The sequence below is a fragment of the Micropterus salmoides genome, unplaced genomic scaffold (genome assembly GCF_014851395.1).
Source record: "Micropterus salmoides isolate LMB-PRFRI ecotype aquatic unplaced genomic scaffold, ASM1485139v1 Ms_hic_scaffold_10, whole genome shotgun sequence".
Lineage (NCBI taxonomy): Eukaryota > Metazoa > Chordata > Actinopteri > Centrarchiformes > Centrarchidae > Micropterus > Micropterus salmoides.
In genome coordinates this window covers 25,575,174-25,586,933 of record NW_024040041.1, presented here as the reverse complement: position 1 = coordinate 25,586,933, position 11,760 = coordinate 25,575,174, and the positions used below count along the sequence as shown (strand labels likewise).

Sequence of the window (11,760 nt, the reverse complement as noted above, 5' to 3'; positions counted from 1 at the left end):
GAATGTGGTTAAATAAGAATCTTTGAATGGACTGCTTTGAATTTCTGAAAAAAACAAACAAACAAACAAAAAACATGGCTTCATATCCATGGATTCTGTTTAAAAGTCTGTAGAGAAAAAGCAGAACTCTGGAAGAGCATTGTGAACACTGTAATGCTATTGGATAATAATGTAAAAAGTCCACAAGCCAGTAATTCTGGAGAGTTTAAGATCGAGGCTATCACGCATGTGAAATAGGCTCAAGTCACAGGGTATTATTGTTCATGACATAAACATCCCCCGGACCCATCCATCCATCCATCGTCAACCGCTTATCCTGCGTACAGGGTCGCCAGCCCCAGGATCCAATGCTTGAAAATAAGCGGTGATCAGTATGAATCAGTCACCATCACCTGCTGAAATGCATTCACAGTGGGGGGTGAGGGGTAAAAACAATGTGTATCATTATGTAGATTAGATAAGTCATTGAATGACTGAACCATGGTCATGAGTTCATATATTTTATTAGATATAAGACACTGGTTAAGACTCAAAAACTGTTGGTCAGTATTCCTGTAATGGCTTTAAATTAACATGTTTGATGAATGATCTATTGAAAAATATCAAAAACTATTATTAAAGAAAACAGAAACTGAAGTACTCTTAGCAGGCTTCATTTGCATTCAGAATACTTTTGCTGAAGGTATTAAACATTGATTTACCGGCATTAAATAAATGCAAAGAAAAGGCTGACATGTAATGTTACTGTGATAAAAGGCACCAAATTACTGATCTCACCAATTACTTTCATGACATCCCCTCTGTACAGTATGTAGCTAAAATCAGTCCTGACAAATGATTCAGTTAAATCTCAATAACCAATTGTTTTTGATGTCAGAAGAAGGAATAATTTCAGACTGTGATTGCATCATCCACCAATACCTGGGCTTACAAAGGAAAATGCCTCAAGGCCGTGTGACCATGTTGTGAGTGTGATGCGGTAAATTACCACAGTCACATCATCACAGTTACGCCCATAAACGTGCTCCTTCAATGTGTGAACAATTCAGCAAAGTTGTTTCGCGCCTAATATCTCGTGAAAAACACACGGAACAGATGACTCTCTTTGGTTCAACTCTGCAGCCATTTGCACCAATAGCCAGACCTCAGCCTTTTGCCTGTTACCATTACAATGACAAATTGTGATTTTCTGAGGTACATCATAACACTGAAGTGCAGATTTTGAAAGACTAACTTGACAAGCTGGAAGCAATATTTCTAAATCATCAAAAACAACATAATGCATGATGTAAGAAAACATAGGAAAACCTCACTCAGTGCCATATCTCAGGACCTGAAGGGAGGCCAGCACTAAAGACAATGGAACTCATGAGTACAGTAATAACGTTTGATGACAAATAATGAATTCAGCTATTCTACCACAAGGCCACTTCAGGTTATTGGCACAAAAGATAGCTTTAGTAAGGATACTGCAACCTAAATTATGAACATTATCTCCATGACTTTGATAATGCATTTGCTACACAGATGATGAAGTCCAGGCCGATCCCAAAGTACAACACTACAGCAGTATTAAAAACCTTCAGCAAATGTTGAATAAATGTTTGCTGATAGATTTTTGCACCTTGGGATAGGGGGCAATATCAAACCAAGAGGATTTGTGTGTGTGGATCAGTGGTATCTCCCTCTAGTGGTGGTTAGACTACATGTGACGTCTTTCTCCATCTAACACAGTGTAAGTAAAAGACAATAAAACAGCTTTTACCCATTCAAATTAAGTGTTTGTTTAAAATATGGCTGTGAAGTGTGTATTTTTTATTTTTTATTTTTTTTTAGGGAGGGTGCACCAGAGAAGAATATTTAAGATGCAGTGAAAACATACACACAAAAGCAGCAAGTCAAAGGCTAACAATGTGTGCAGTCAGATAAGGCTCAGAGAGACAGCTGCTTCATGGCATCGCACCAGTTCTTTTGTAACAAGCAAGACAAGTGCCCACACAGAGAATCATGTACACCCTCATCCAGGCTTTCTTGTAGTAATGTCCCCCTGCCACAAGATGACTTGGCAAGTTCAGGAAACACAGATCTCATTGCACAGTGAGAGAAGCAGCAAAACACTTACAGGTCCACATGAAAATATGTATGTGATCACTCTTAAAAAACATGTTGAAGTTTATAGATGAGGAGGGACATTGTCTTTGATAACCGAATTACTCCAGTTCTCCTGTGACTAAAATGTGGCGAATGTATGGTCACACGTCTCACATCTCCTATGCTTAGAAGGGCAGTCTTACAGTAGCACACTGCTACAAAAGTGGAGAACGGCTGTAGACTTCTCTCCTGTTTTAGGTGTGGTGGTGGGAACGGTGAGAAGGCAGTTCAGTGATTCGTTGACGTAAATGGGTCATGAATTCAAACATGGTGGCCGCCAGACTCTGGTGGATGAGGTAGCGAGGCAGTCGGCCCTGACGAGACACAAAAAGGGAGTGTTAATTGTGTGCTTCCATTTATGCATGTGTTTTTCTGGCTCTCATCATGGCTGTATTGACAGCAGTCTCATTCTGTGATTCCACCACACTGATCCAGAATATTTTAACATCTACACTGATGACATTATTTACAGATATTCATCGTTTCTGACGTTAACATTTTGCTCACAGCACTGCGGTGCCCAAGTGCGTGCACGCACACGCGCGCACACACACACACACACTATCCATGCTATCTAAGCATCTTGGTAAACCACACCTTTGAGGTGGATGGATTATCTCGGCAAAGGAGAAGTGCTCACTAACACAGATTTGTGAACAATATATAAAATAATATGAGAGAAATAGGCCTTTTGTGTACATAGAGAAAGTCTTACATCTTTGAGTTCAGCTAATGATGAATGGGGGCAAATACAAAAGTGTTGCGTTTATAATTTTATTCAGTATATATATAAAACATTTATAATTATTTTTATGAAGATTTTTTCAACTTCAAAACCATATAAACTTGAACGCTCACTGGAGTTAATCATTTTCAGGCGACAGGTATTTGTGTAATGAGTGAGGGTGTGGCGAAAGTGGATCACACCTTCATCATGGTGTACATGATTATTAGGTGTTACTTAAGGTAAAATGGGCCAAAAAAAGAGATTTAACTGACAATGAAAAGACGGATGCAAAATTCTTGAAGTAGCTAAACTTTTGAGGTGTGACTACTGGACAATCAAATGAATAGTCAACTGGGGTGCAAAAAGCACATAGAGAAGAAAAGACACAAATTAACTGCAAAAGACTTGAGTAGAATTAAATGTGAAGCTACCAGGAACCTATTGTTCTCCAATGCCACCATTTTCCAGAACTGCAAACTACCTGGAGTGTCCAGAAGTACAAGGTGCTCAGTACGCAAGTACTCAGAGACATGGCCAAGGTCAGAAAGGCTGAAACACAACCACCACTGAATAAGATTCACAAGTTGAAGCGTCAAGATTGGGCAAAGAAATACCTGAAGACACATTTTTCAAAGGTTTTATGGACAGATGAAGTGAGAGTGACTCTTGATGGATCAGATGGATGGACCCGTGGCGGGATCACTGATGGACACAGGGCATCACTTTGCCTCAGGAACCAGCAAGGTGGAGGAAGGTACTGTTATGGGCAGCTTTCATTAAAGATGAGATAGCTTTTTGGGCTGAAGATGGACTAAAACTCAACTCCCAAACTTACCGCCAGTTTCTTTAAGATACTTTCTTCAAGCAATGGTGTCAGAAGAAGTAGTTTTCAAGAAGGCCATTTTGAAAAGCAAAAAATTTTATTTAATTGTCATTTTGTGTTGTTACACTTCCTCTAAAAAAAAAAGGGAATAAACAAGTAATCTGGTAGAAATTTTGTTGCCTAATAAATCTGCACATTTATTTATTCTCCTGAGCAAGACAATACTCTTAGTTAAACAGGTTTGGGTTCAATTATATTTTGGATTGACTGAGAGTATTGTGTTTGTTCAACAATAAAATTAATCCTGACGCATACAATTTGCCTAATAATTGTGCATGCAGAGTTTATTCTAGTACAATTACAGATTGAGTCATGTTTAAAACCAACATTGGCTCTATTCGCATTCTATTTTTCTGCAACCTGTCACCATTTGCTACTGCAACAACCCCTTTTGTAAATTCAGACAATTCAAATATTAGAAAGGGAATGACCATCGCATCTTGCCAGAACAGACCAGAAAATGGTAGAACTGTAGTGTGTATTTTCTCACCTTCAAGTCTGTGTTTAGGACCCAGATAAAGGTGCAGACGGAAGGGTTACTGCTGGATTTGAGTACCACAAATCCCCCCGGACCGTTCTCTCCCCTTAGGCCAGCAATGAAAAGTAGAAGAAATTAAACTAACACAACTGCACTTTTATCAAATCAATACAATTTTCTAATTTACAGGATCAGTGACAAGGAAACCGACTAGAGGCATGGCCTGACCTGACATAGCGCCCGCTTGGAGGTTTGGCGTCGTGATCAGTTGCCATGCCAGCAGACAGGTAGCAGTCTCGTTTGCGTTCCACCCGGCGAACATTAACAAAGTCCCTAAAGGAAGAGAAATCAATCAGGCAATCAATTTACTTTATTTCAGAGCTGCAGTCCTCATGAGAGTAAGATCAAAAGACAGAACATGAGAAGAAAATATGACAGATAAGAAAAATCCATATATTGAAGCCTGCTGTACGCTCTGCTGATGTACCTTGCAGAAACTACGCCCCCTGCTGCTCCAGAGGAGACATCATATGACACCAGAGTGTTGTCATCAACCCTCTGAAGGATCTGTGGAGAAGGCAGAAAGCACTGTTGTTCGGCACAACACAACTAAACAATAAAAATATATATATATAAATGTCAAAGTCATCACCTGGCAGGCAGAAATAGTTCTGTTCCACTGGACCATCTTCTCTGGTTGCAGAATCACCTCCTGATATACAAGCTCAGCAGGGCACTGCATAAAGGCCTGACCAAAAGCAATAATACACATCAAAAACAAGTATGTCTACAGCTGTGTGTCAAGTCCACAGGAAATATGGCATTATTTCAGAGTGGCAGTAAAATCCAATACAGCATGCACACAAAAAAAAACAGTGGGTAAAAACATGGGAAATTTGACAAAAAAAACAAAAAGATATATAAACATAACCCCTAGGATTTGATTGCAAATCCACCTGCCTATTTTTACAATTTCTGTAAGAACTGAAATAAATTTAACCAAATGTGTTGGCTTTCCGGCACAATCTTGTGCCAATTTTAACCTGTAATGGCCGTTTCAAAACCAGCTATCATGTTTACAATCAGTACTCTGTTGGAAACACCCATGTTGTATTTTCCTCTGCATCTTAACAAAGAGTTTACTGTTCCAAGACATTCTGGACTACTGGACAGCCGTTTGTACAGATGGTCTTGGGACAACAAATGGTTACAAGCAACATTCCTGACTTGCGCAATACTGTGATTTACTTACATTTTCAGTCCATTTCTCTAATTTTAATGACTGTAGCTCTAAATATTTTAGTCAAGTTCGCTAAATGTATATATAAACAGAGCAAAGCTGTATTCAACCACATTCACCAACAAAAACATTTAAGATGTTTAAATTATATTCTTAGCTCTTTTAAACTATCAAGTTAAAAGGTGCCCTGTTCTGTTTGGGTAGATAAATAGATAGAAACCAAATAAAATCAATAAATTATAAAAACTCAAGTCATTCTTATAAAATGTTGTTCAATCATTTTATTTATAGTAATAAAGTTATATTCAGTGGAGTTCTTTATTGTATTGTACCAGGCAATCACATGCCCTCAGCCTTTCCCAGCTAACTAGCTAGCTAGTTACAAAAGAGAAAGACACAGTGTTTTGCTCTTCACAGAGTTGTCTCTCTTTCTCCAAAGAACATTTTTAGAATAAACGTGCTGCAGATGTACCTCTGAATTAACTAGCTAGCTGCTGTAGTTACAACTTTGATGCTAATAAAAGAGGTTCTCAAACCTACCTCTCTAGTTAGTTGGTGAAGGTAATTAGCAGGTAACTGGCTTGTAATTAAGCCTTGTTAAGCTAAATAAAATAGAGGTTAGTAAGTTTTTATTTGCAGCAGACACTCTGCTCTAGGTGAAGCTAACTGAATGGCTAAATAAATCTCATAGAAGTTGTTGTGCTTGAAAATCCAGTTGCTCTGAAGCTAGTGTAACAGCACCAGGAAGTTTCTTTAATATCTGATAATATCTACTTTAATTCTCCATTAGTCTTGATTATTTCATCACTATGCCCTTTAGAAGCTAATCAAATGTGCCCTCAACTGCAAAGTGTACTTAATTCAGTTTCGGCAGAGTGCTAAAAAGTATTGTAAAATCCGCAGTGACATACAGCCAGGCCTAATCTCTACTCACATCTGTGTTCATGTTGATCATTTTCAGATAGTTTTCAAATAAATAAATATTCATATAAAATGGTTCAAACATCAATTACTGTATGACGTGTCTAAACACGATGACAAAATACAGCATTATGGGTCTAAATATGATTCTTCTGGATCACTGCACTTGTTTTGGCGGGTGACAAAAGAATTCACAATGAATACAGAAAGGGCTGTTGTACCTTGAGAATGAAGGTTTTTCCATGGAAGGGAATCTCCAGAGTGTAGACAGAGTCTCCCATGTCCTGATATGACACAAACTGTTAGTCTCATGATGCTTTCGCTTTCTTTTCAGACTATTCACTTAGTCATGTTGCTAAAATATCTGACTTTATTAAGTCAACAAATAGCTCACGGAATCTTCTTTCTCCTTGTTGCTGTGTACAAAACATTTAATTAACCGCATAGCAAATATGTGATGTATCTGGCAGTAAGTTTTACTTTTAGTACTTTTGTTAGGGTCCATCTTTGACTTTTATTTTTATCTCCCTATACTAGCTACCCAACTGTCTAAAAGGGTTTAATTTTCATTACACAGTATATCCTGACCAGTATTTGATTTTGGAGGCAGATCCTGATTTCAATATTGGGAGTCACAACAACATAAACACAGAACTTAAACAAACAATCTTGATCACTTAGATTTTTTGTTTTTAAGAATTGTGAAGATACATACATACAATACCTCAAACCTAGCATTTCTGTACGGCAATTTTTTTTAGTTATTCAGGTGATATATACACCGATTCCAACAGATTCTGCAACTTCTTAACATTGGCTGATATACCGGCCACATCCTAATGCACAAATTTAATACCGGCTCCTGAAACATGAGCTGTTACGTGTTACTATGCAGACAGCTATCATCTATTCAGTCAGACATGCGTGAGACTGAAAACGACGTGAAGTGTGTCAGGTGTAAACAACCTGTAAGAGGCAGCAGATTGAAACTGAAGTGAAAGTGGTCTTTAGTCATGTCATGTGTCCTTAACCCTGTGTCCCAACTTAAAGGGAAAGAAGAGGCACTTCTCTATTGGGTAAATCTAATATATCGAAGCTAAATCATACACTCACATTGTTTTTTTCAAATTTCCAGTTGTCCTCCTGGGCTAGGATCTGTTCTACCACAGACATGGCTTCACGACCCTGTCTGACATACTCCTTCTCCTGGAACAAGTGAGAGGGGAAAAAAAGAGAAAGCAGAAAATCATCAGTCGAGGAGAGCTGAGTATAAAGACTCCTCAGAATGATGCAGGTACCTGTGCAGTGACAGCTCTGCGTCCAAGACCCTCCTCGTCCAGATCCTCTTCAGAGCCTGCAGACACATGTTCAGAGCCAAACTCAATTTGTCGCTCAAATCGTTAATACACAAAAGTGTGGAAAGAATTAACCCACTAAAAAACAAAAACACAAGCTGTACTTGGGGCTAATTAAACAAGAACAGGCGTATAGAGACAAGCAGACATCACCTGCGACTGATTCAGGTGGAGAGTAGAACTGTCCGTCTGAAACAGCACGGGGGTAGATCATGGGCGCTCGTTCGCAGGCTGCGTTCACCGCTGCTAGGTAGGCTGAAAGGGAAGGAGAAAAACTGTTAGAAAGGACAGAAAAAGTTTTGTTAAATTGTGTTTAAACTTGTCAAGACTCTTTCCCTCACCTCTCTCGTCATCGGCCTCCTGAGTGAGCACCTTGAAATCAAGGAACCAGGTCTCCAGCCAGGCCACCACAAACGAAGTGATAGGTAACACATAGCCAAAGGCATTCTGGGACAGTAGCTGCATAGAGACAGAAACCATGTCATCCCGAAGCTATAGGGTATTAAAAGTAATACGATATTACAACTTCCATAAGAGAAGAAGCAGCTGTACTTCACGTTGGTTTACTTCCCTATTGGTGAATATAAAAAGGGAAGAGAGCTGTAAAAAGGTCTGATATAAAGAACATAATACTAAACACCTGTCAAAACGCAGATGAGAACATGTCTTTGATCAACTGCACTGCATAGAACAATAAAATCATCTAATAATCTGGTCAGACAGCTGAATACTGGCATAAATACAGAAGTAAAGAGGTTTCAGTGGGCTCAGCTGATATGCTTGCACCACATGACCACATACACATAACTGTGAAAGTGCAGTGGTGACAGGAGAGGGGCACTCACATTAGATATGATGACCTTAACAACAAGGAAGACGCTGGTCACTAGAGTGGTAACCTGTAGAGGAAGCAGGATTTAGATTTGGGTTATAATTCATGTCCAACTCTGCTAATAGGAGTTGTTACATTATTTAATGAGTGTGTGTTTTACAGCAACAGAGCTCACTTACTGCAATAACCCACCAATGCCTTAACCGAAAAGCTGCATAACCCACTTGTAGACACAGGAAACGAAACACGGCAAGTAGCTGTGACAAGGAGGAAGGACCAGAAAATAAAAATTACCTCGGCTATTTAATGTTATCATGTGCTGCAGACATGTTGACTTGTGCTACTAGTTTCTCCTCTTGCATGCAGACATGTGACCAACTTTTACAGCACATTTAGAGACTATAAATCAGGCTATGTGACAATATAAGCCTGGTCTATTTGAAATACTAGACATGGATTACCTAAGATGGCTTAACATGAGTATTTGCTCATTTATGAGTGGCCATTAAGAGGTCAAAGCCTTTCAAACATGATAAGCTTTTGGTGTGAGAGACCTGGGTTCAATCCCCCACTGTGACCCATCCACCATTGTGTCCCTGAGCAAGACACTTAACCTTCTAGTTGCTCCAGAGGCGTGCGCTTTGGATAAAAGCGTCAGCTAAATGAATAAATGTAAATTACACACTAATACATTATTCTACACTGAATCCAACTGAAATGTACAGGAGACAAGGGTCGACACACTTACGAAGATGTCAAAGAAGGAAGACCTGTAGTTATAATGGATGACCTCATTTTCTAAGCTCTTCCAGATTGTGCTGGCGATCTGCAGGAGAGCAGAGCAGAACAGAGTCAGAGTGAGCCTTACCCATCACTGCTGCACCACAAAACAGTGAACATAACAAAAACCATGTTGATCCCAACTCTAACACCCACGTTCAGCTCAATAATCCACAGCAGGGAGATGAAGAGCAGATCAAATGTCACGAAGAGACAGAAGGTGCGGCGGACGTCAGATATGGCCCTGCGCTGTGCAGGTGGTACAAACAGGTATGGAGAAGGGAGGGACAGCGACGTGGAGTAGGAAGCGTTCAGGGAGGCAATCGCTGGAAGACTGGCCTCGAGCTCCCCGTACACTCCTCCTGGCATTCCTGCGGTGAGACAGGAAACTCTCCCTGCAATAACAAGGGAGATGAAGTTGGGGGTCTAAGTTGGTCGTTTTTATTATTACTGTCCTGCCAAGAAAATGGCATACGCTGTTCACTTAATATGGATGTAAAAACCCTTTAAAAGCAGCTCATACTTGGTCACTGTTTCCTTTACAATGTAGTTTGCTACAGTAGAACCTGAACAACAGAACATGTGTCACAGTTTTTGTTAAGGGCTGCCCATAAATTCATATTCTGAAGATTAAGGCGTGACAGTCATAGAGACTGAAAACAGGAAGGATGGAGCTAACTGAAAACCTTAAAGCATATATATTAGATCTATGATAATGAAACCCATTAAGAGATTACATAAGAAGGCACTGAGGGTCAGACAGAGCAGTGAATCTTGATTAAAACATCTCTTCTCCAGCACACAGGTTTACGGCTCTCTTGCCTTCATCAGGGCAAAATCCCAATGAAGACGAGAGAGCCGAATGTTGAATAAACAAAATTAGAGCAGAGGATACATTTCCCTCACTACTCTGCAGGCAGTCTCATGACTTTCCTCATCTCACCACAGGCCATTTCATCAGGTTTAAAAAATACCAAATAATCAATTTATTATGTTTTGATGTGTGTTGCTATATAATCTAAATAGATGAGGTTAAGATAAATGTCTTATAAAGCAAGATGTTTAAAAAGAAAAAAAAAGTATGATGACCTCTCTACATGAAGAATCACCATCTAATCGTCTACCAATGTTACATTTAAGCTAATGTTTCTCCAGTGAAGATGCAACTAAATATGGTGAGACTACAATCTGGACTACACAGATTATTATGTATCCTCTGTGTAGACAAACGTTTAGCGCTACTATATGTTTAAAGAATGGCCCATTAATCTGAAATGGAGGCTCAGATTTCTTTCAGATTTTTGCACTGGAGCATTTATTGAAGGCTGCTTGCACTTTCACATCAAATTATTCTTAGAGTCATTTCTTGGAAGAGAATTAGATTTATTTTTTTTGACTAACAAGTCTGACCATTGTTCACCCGGTGAATCACGATCAGCCAGTGCTGCAGTGCTGAGTGACTTTCGATTGTGTCTTGATCTAAACGTTAAACGTTATTCGTAGACAAGGACGTTAAAAAGTATCATGAGACATTTTTAAAGTTAACGTTATACATTCATCAGCGTTTACCTAGGACATACTTAAATCTTAAAATAATCTGATTAAATGTATTTTTTGTGATTTCAGACCCCGTGACACCTCACCTCACACCTCAAAACAAACAACAGTGTGGCGATAAGTTACTTCACTAGGGAAGCTATCAAGCTAATGTATTTTACCCCTGTCAACCAGTGAAAAAAAAACAAGACATACAGAGGGTCGATGGCACACGCTTGTAGTTCACTACTGTCAACAAACACTGATCAAACGTAGATTAACGTTAGCTGGCTAACTATTGATGCATGTTTGCTACCCCGGTTAGCTTGCGTGAGCTAACGTTAACTTACTGTTACCTTCGTTTGTAAGCAAGTTACTCTCGTTTGCTAACACCACGCAGATACAAAGACACTGTGTCTCAAGTGGACAGCTACAGGAAGTAACGCTATGAAAGCAGAAAATAACTATAACTTTAAAGCATTAAACTCACTTGGTTCACCGCAGCAGCAGCAGCATCATCGCCAACCAAGTCTTCCGGGCTGATTCGTCAAAGACTATTGCGGCAAGATGAATCACTACCTCCTCGGCTCCAACACGCCGAAAATCACGTGACCACATCACAACGCTTATCTACACATGAATAATAGATTTGAAAATGTTATTTTGGATGTATTACCGGATGTCTTAGTATATTTTGTGTCTGACTTGATGTTTGTGCAGATGATAGTTGTCATGGGTGAATATTTATTAGTTGTCAGTGTCCTCCAGTGGTCGCATTACACCTCTACCTGTTTTAAATGTATTTTGGGTGGAAGAAAGAAAGAAACAAAATAAAGTTGAACACAATCTAAGACGGA

General features: G+C 39.3%; 1 protein-coding gene across 1 annotated transcript; it reads right to left on the bottom strand.

Annotated features, from left to right (window-relative positions):
* Positions 1 to 486: 486 nt before the first annotated feature.
* On the bottom strand, positions 487 to 11,528 carry stard3 (StAR-related lipid transfer (START) domain containing 3). Its single transcript, XM_038704813.1, has 15 exons — positions 11,394 to 11,528; positions 9,524 to 9,762; positions 9,336 to 9,413; positions 8,767 to 8,844; positions 8,601 to 8,654; positions 8,097 to 8,214; positions 7,909 to 8,010; positions 7,699 to 7,754; positions 7,514 to 7,606; positions 6,622 to 6,684; positions 4,892 to 4,987; positions 4,727 to 4,806; positions 4,468 to 4,572; positions 4,252 to 4,345; positions 487 to 2,465 (listed from the first exon to the last, which is right to left on the bottom strand). The coding sequence occupies exons 2-15, from the start codon at positions 9,734 to 9,736 to the stop codon at positions 2,346 to 2,348; spliced, it is 1,350 nt and encodes a 449-aa protein (XP_038560741.1). The 5' UTR covers positions 9,737 to 9,762; positions 11,394 to 11,528; the 3' UTR covers positions 487 to 2,345.
* Between the last annotated feature and the right edge of the window lie 232 nt (positions 11,529 to 11,760).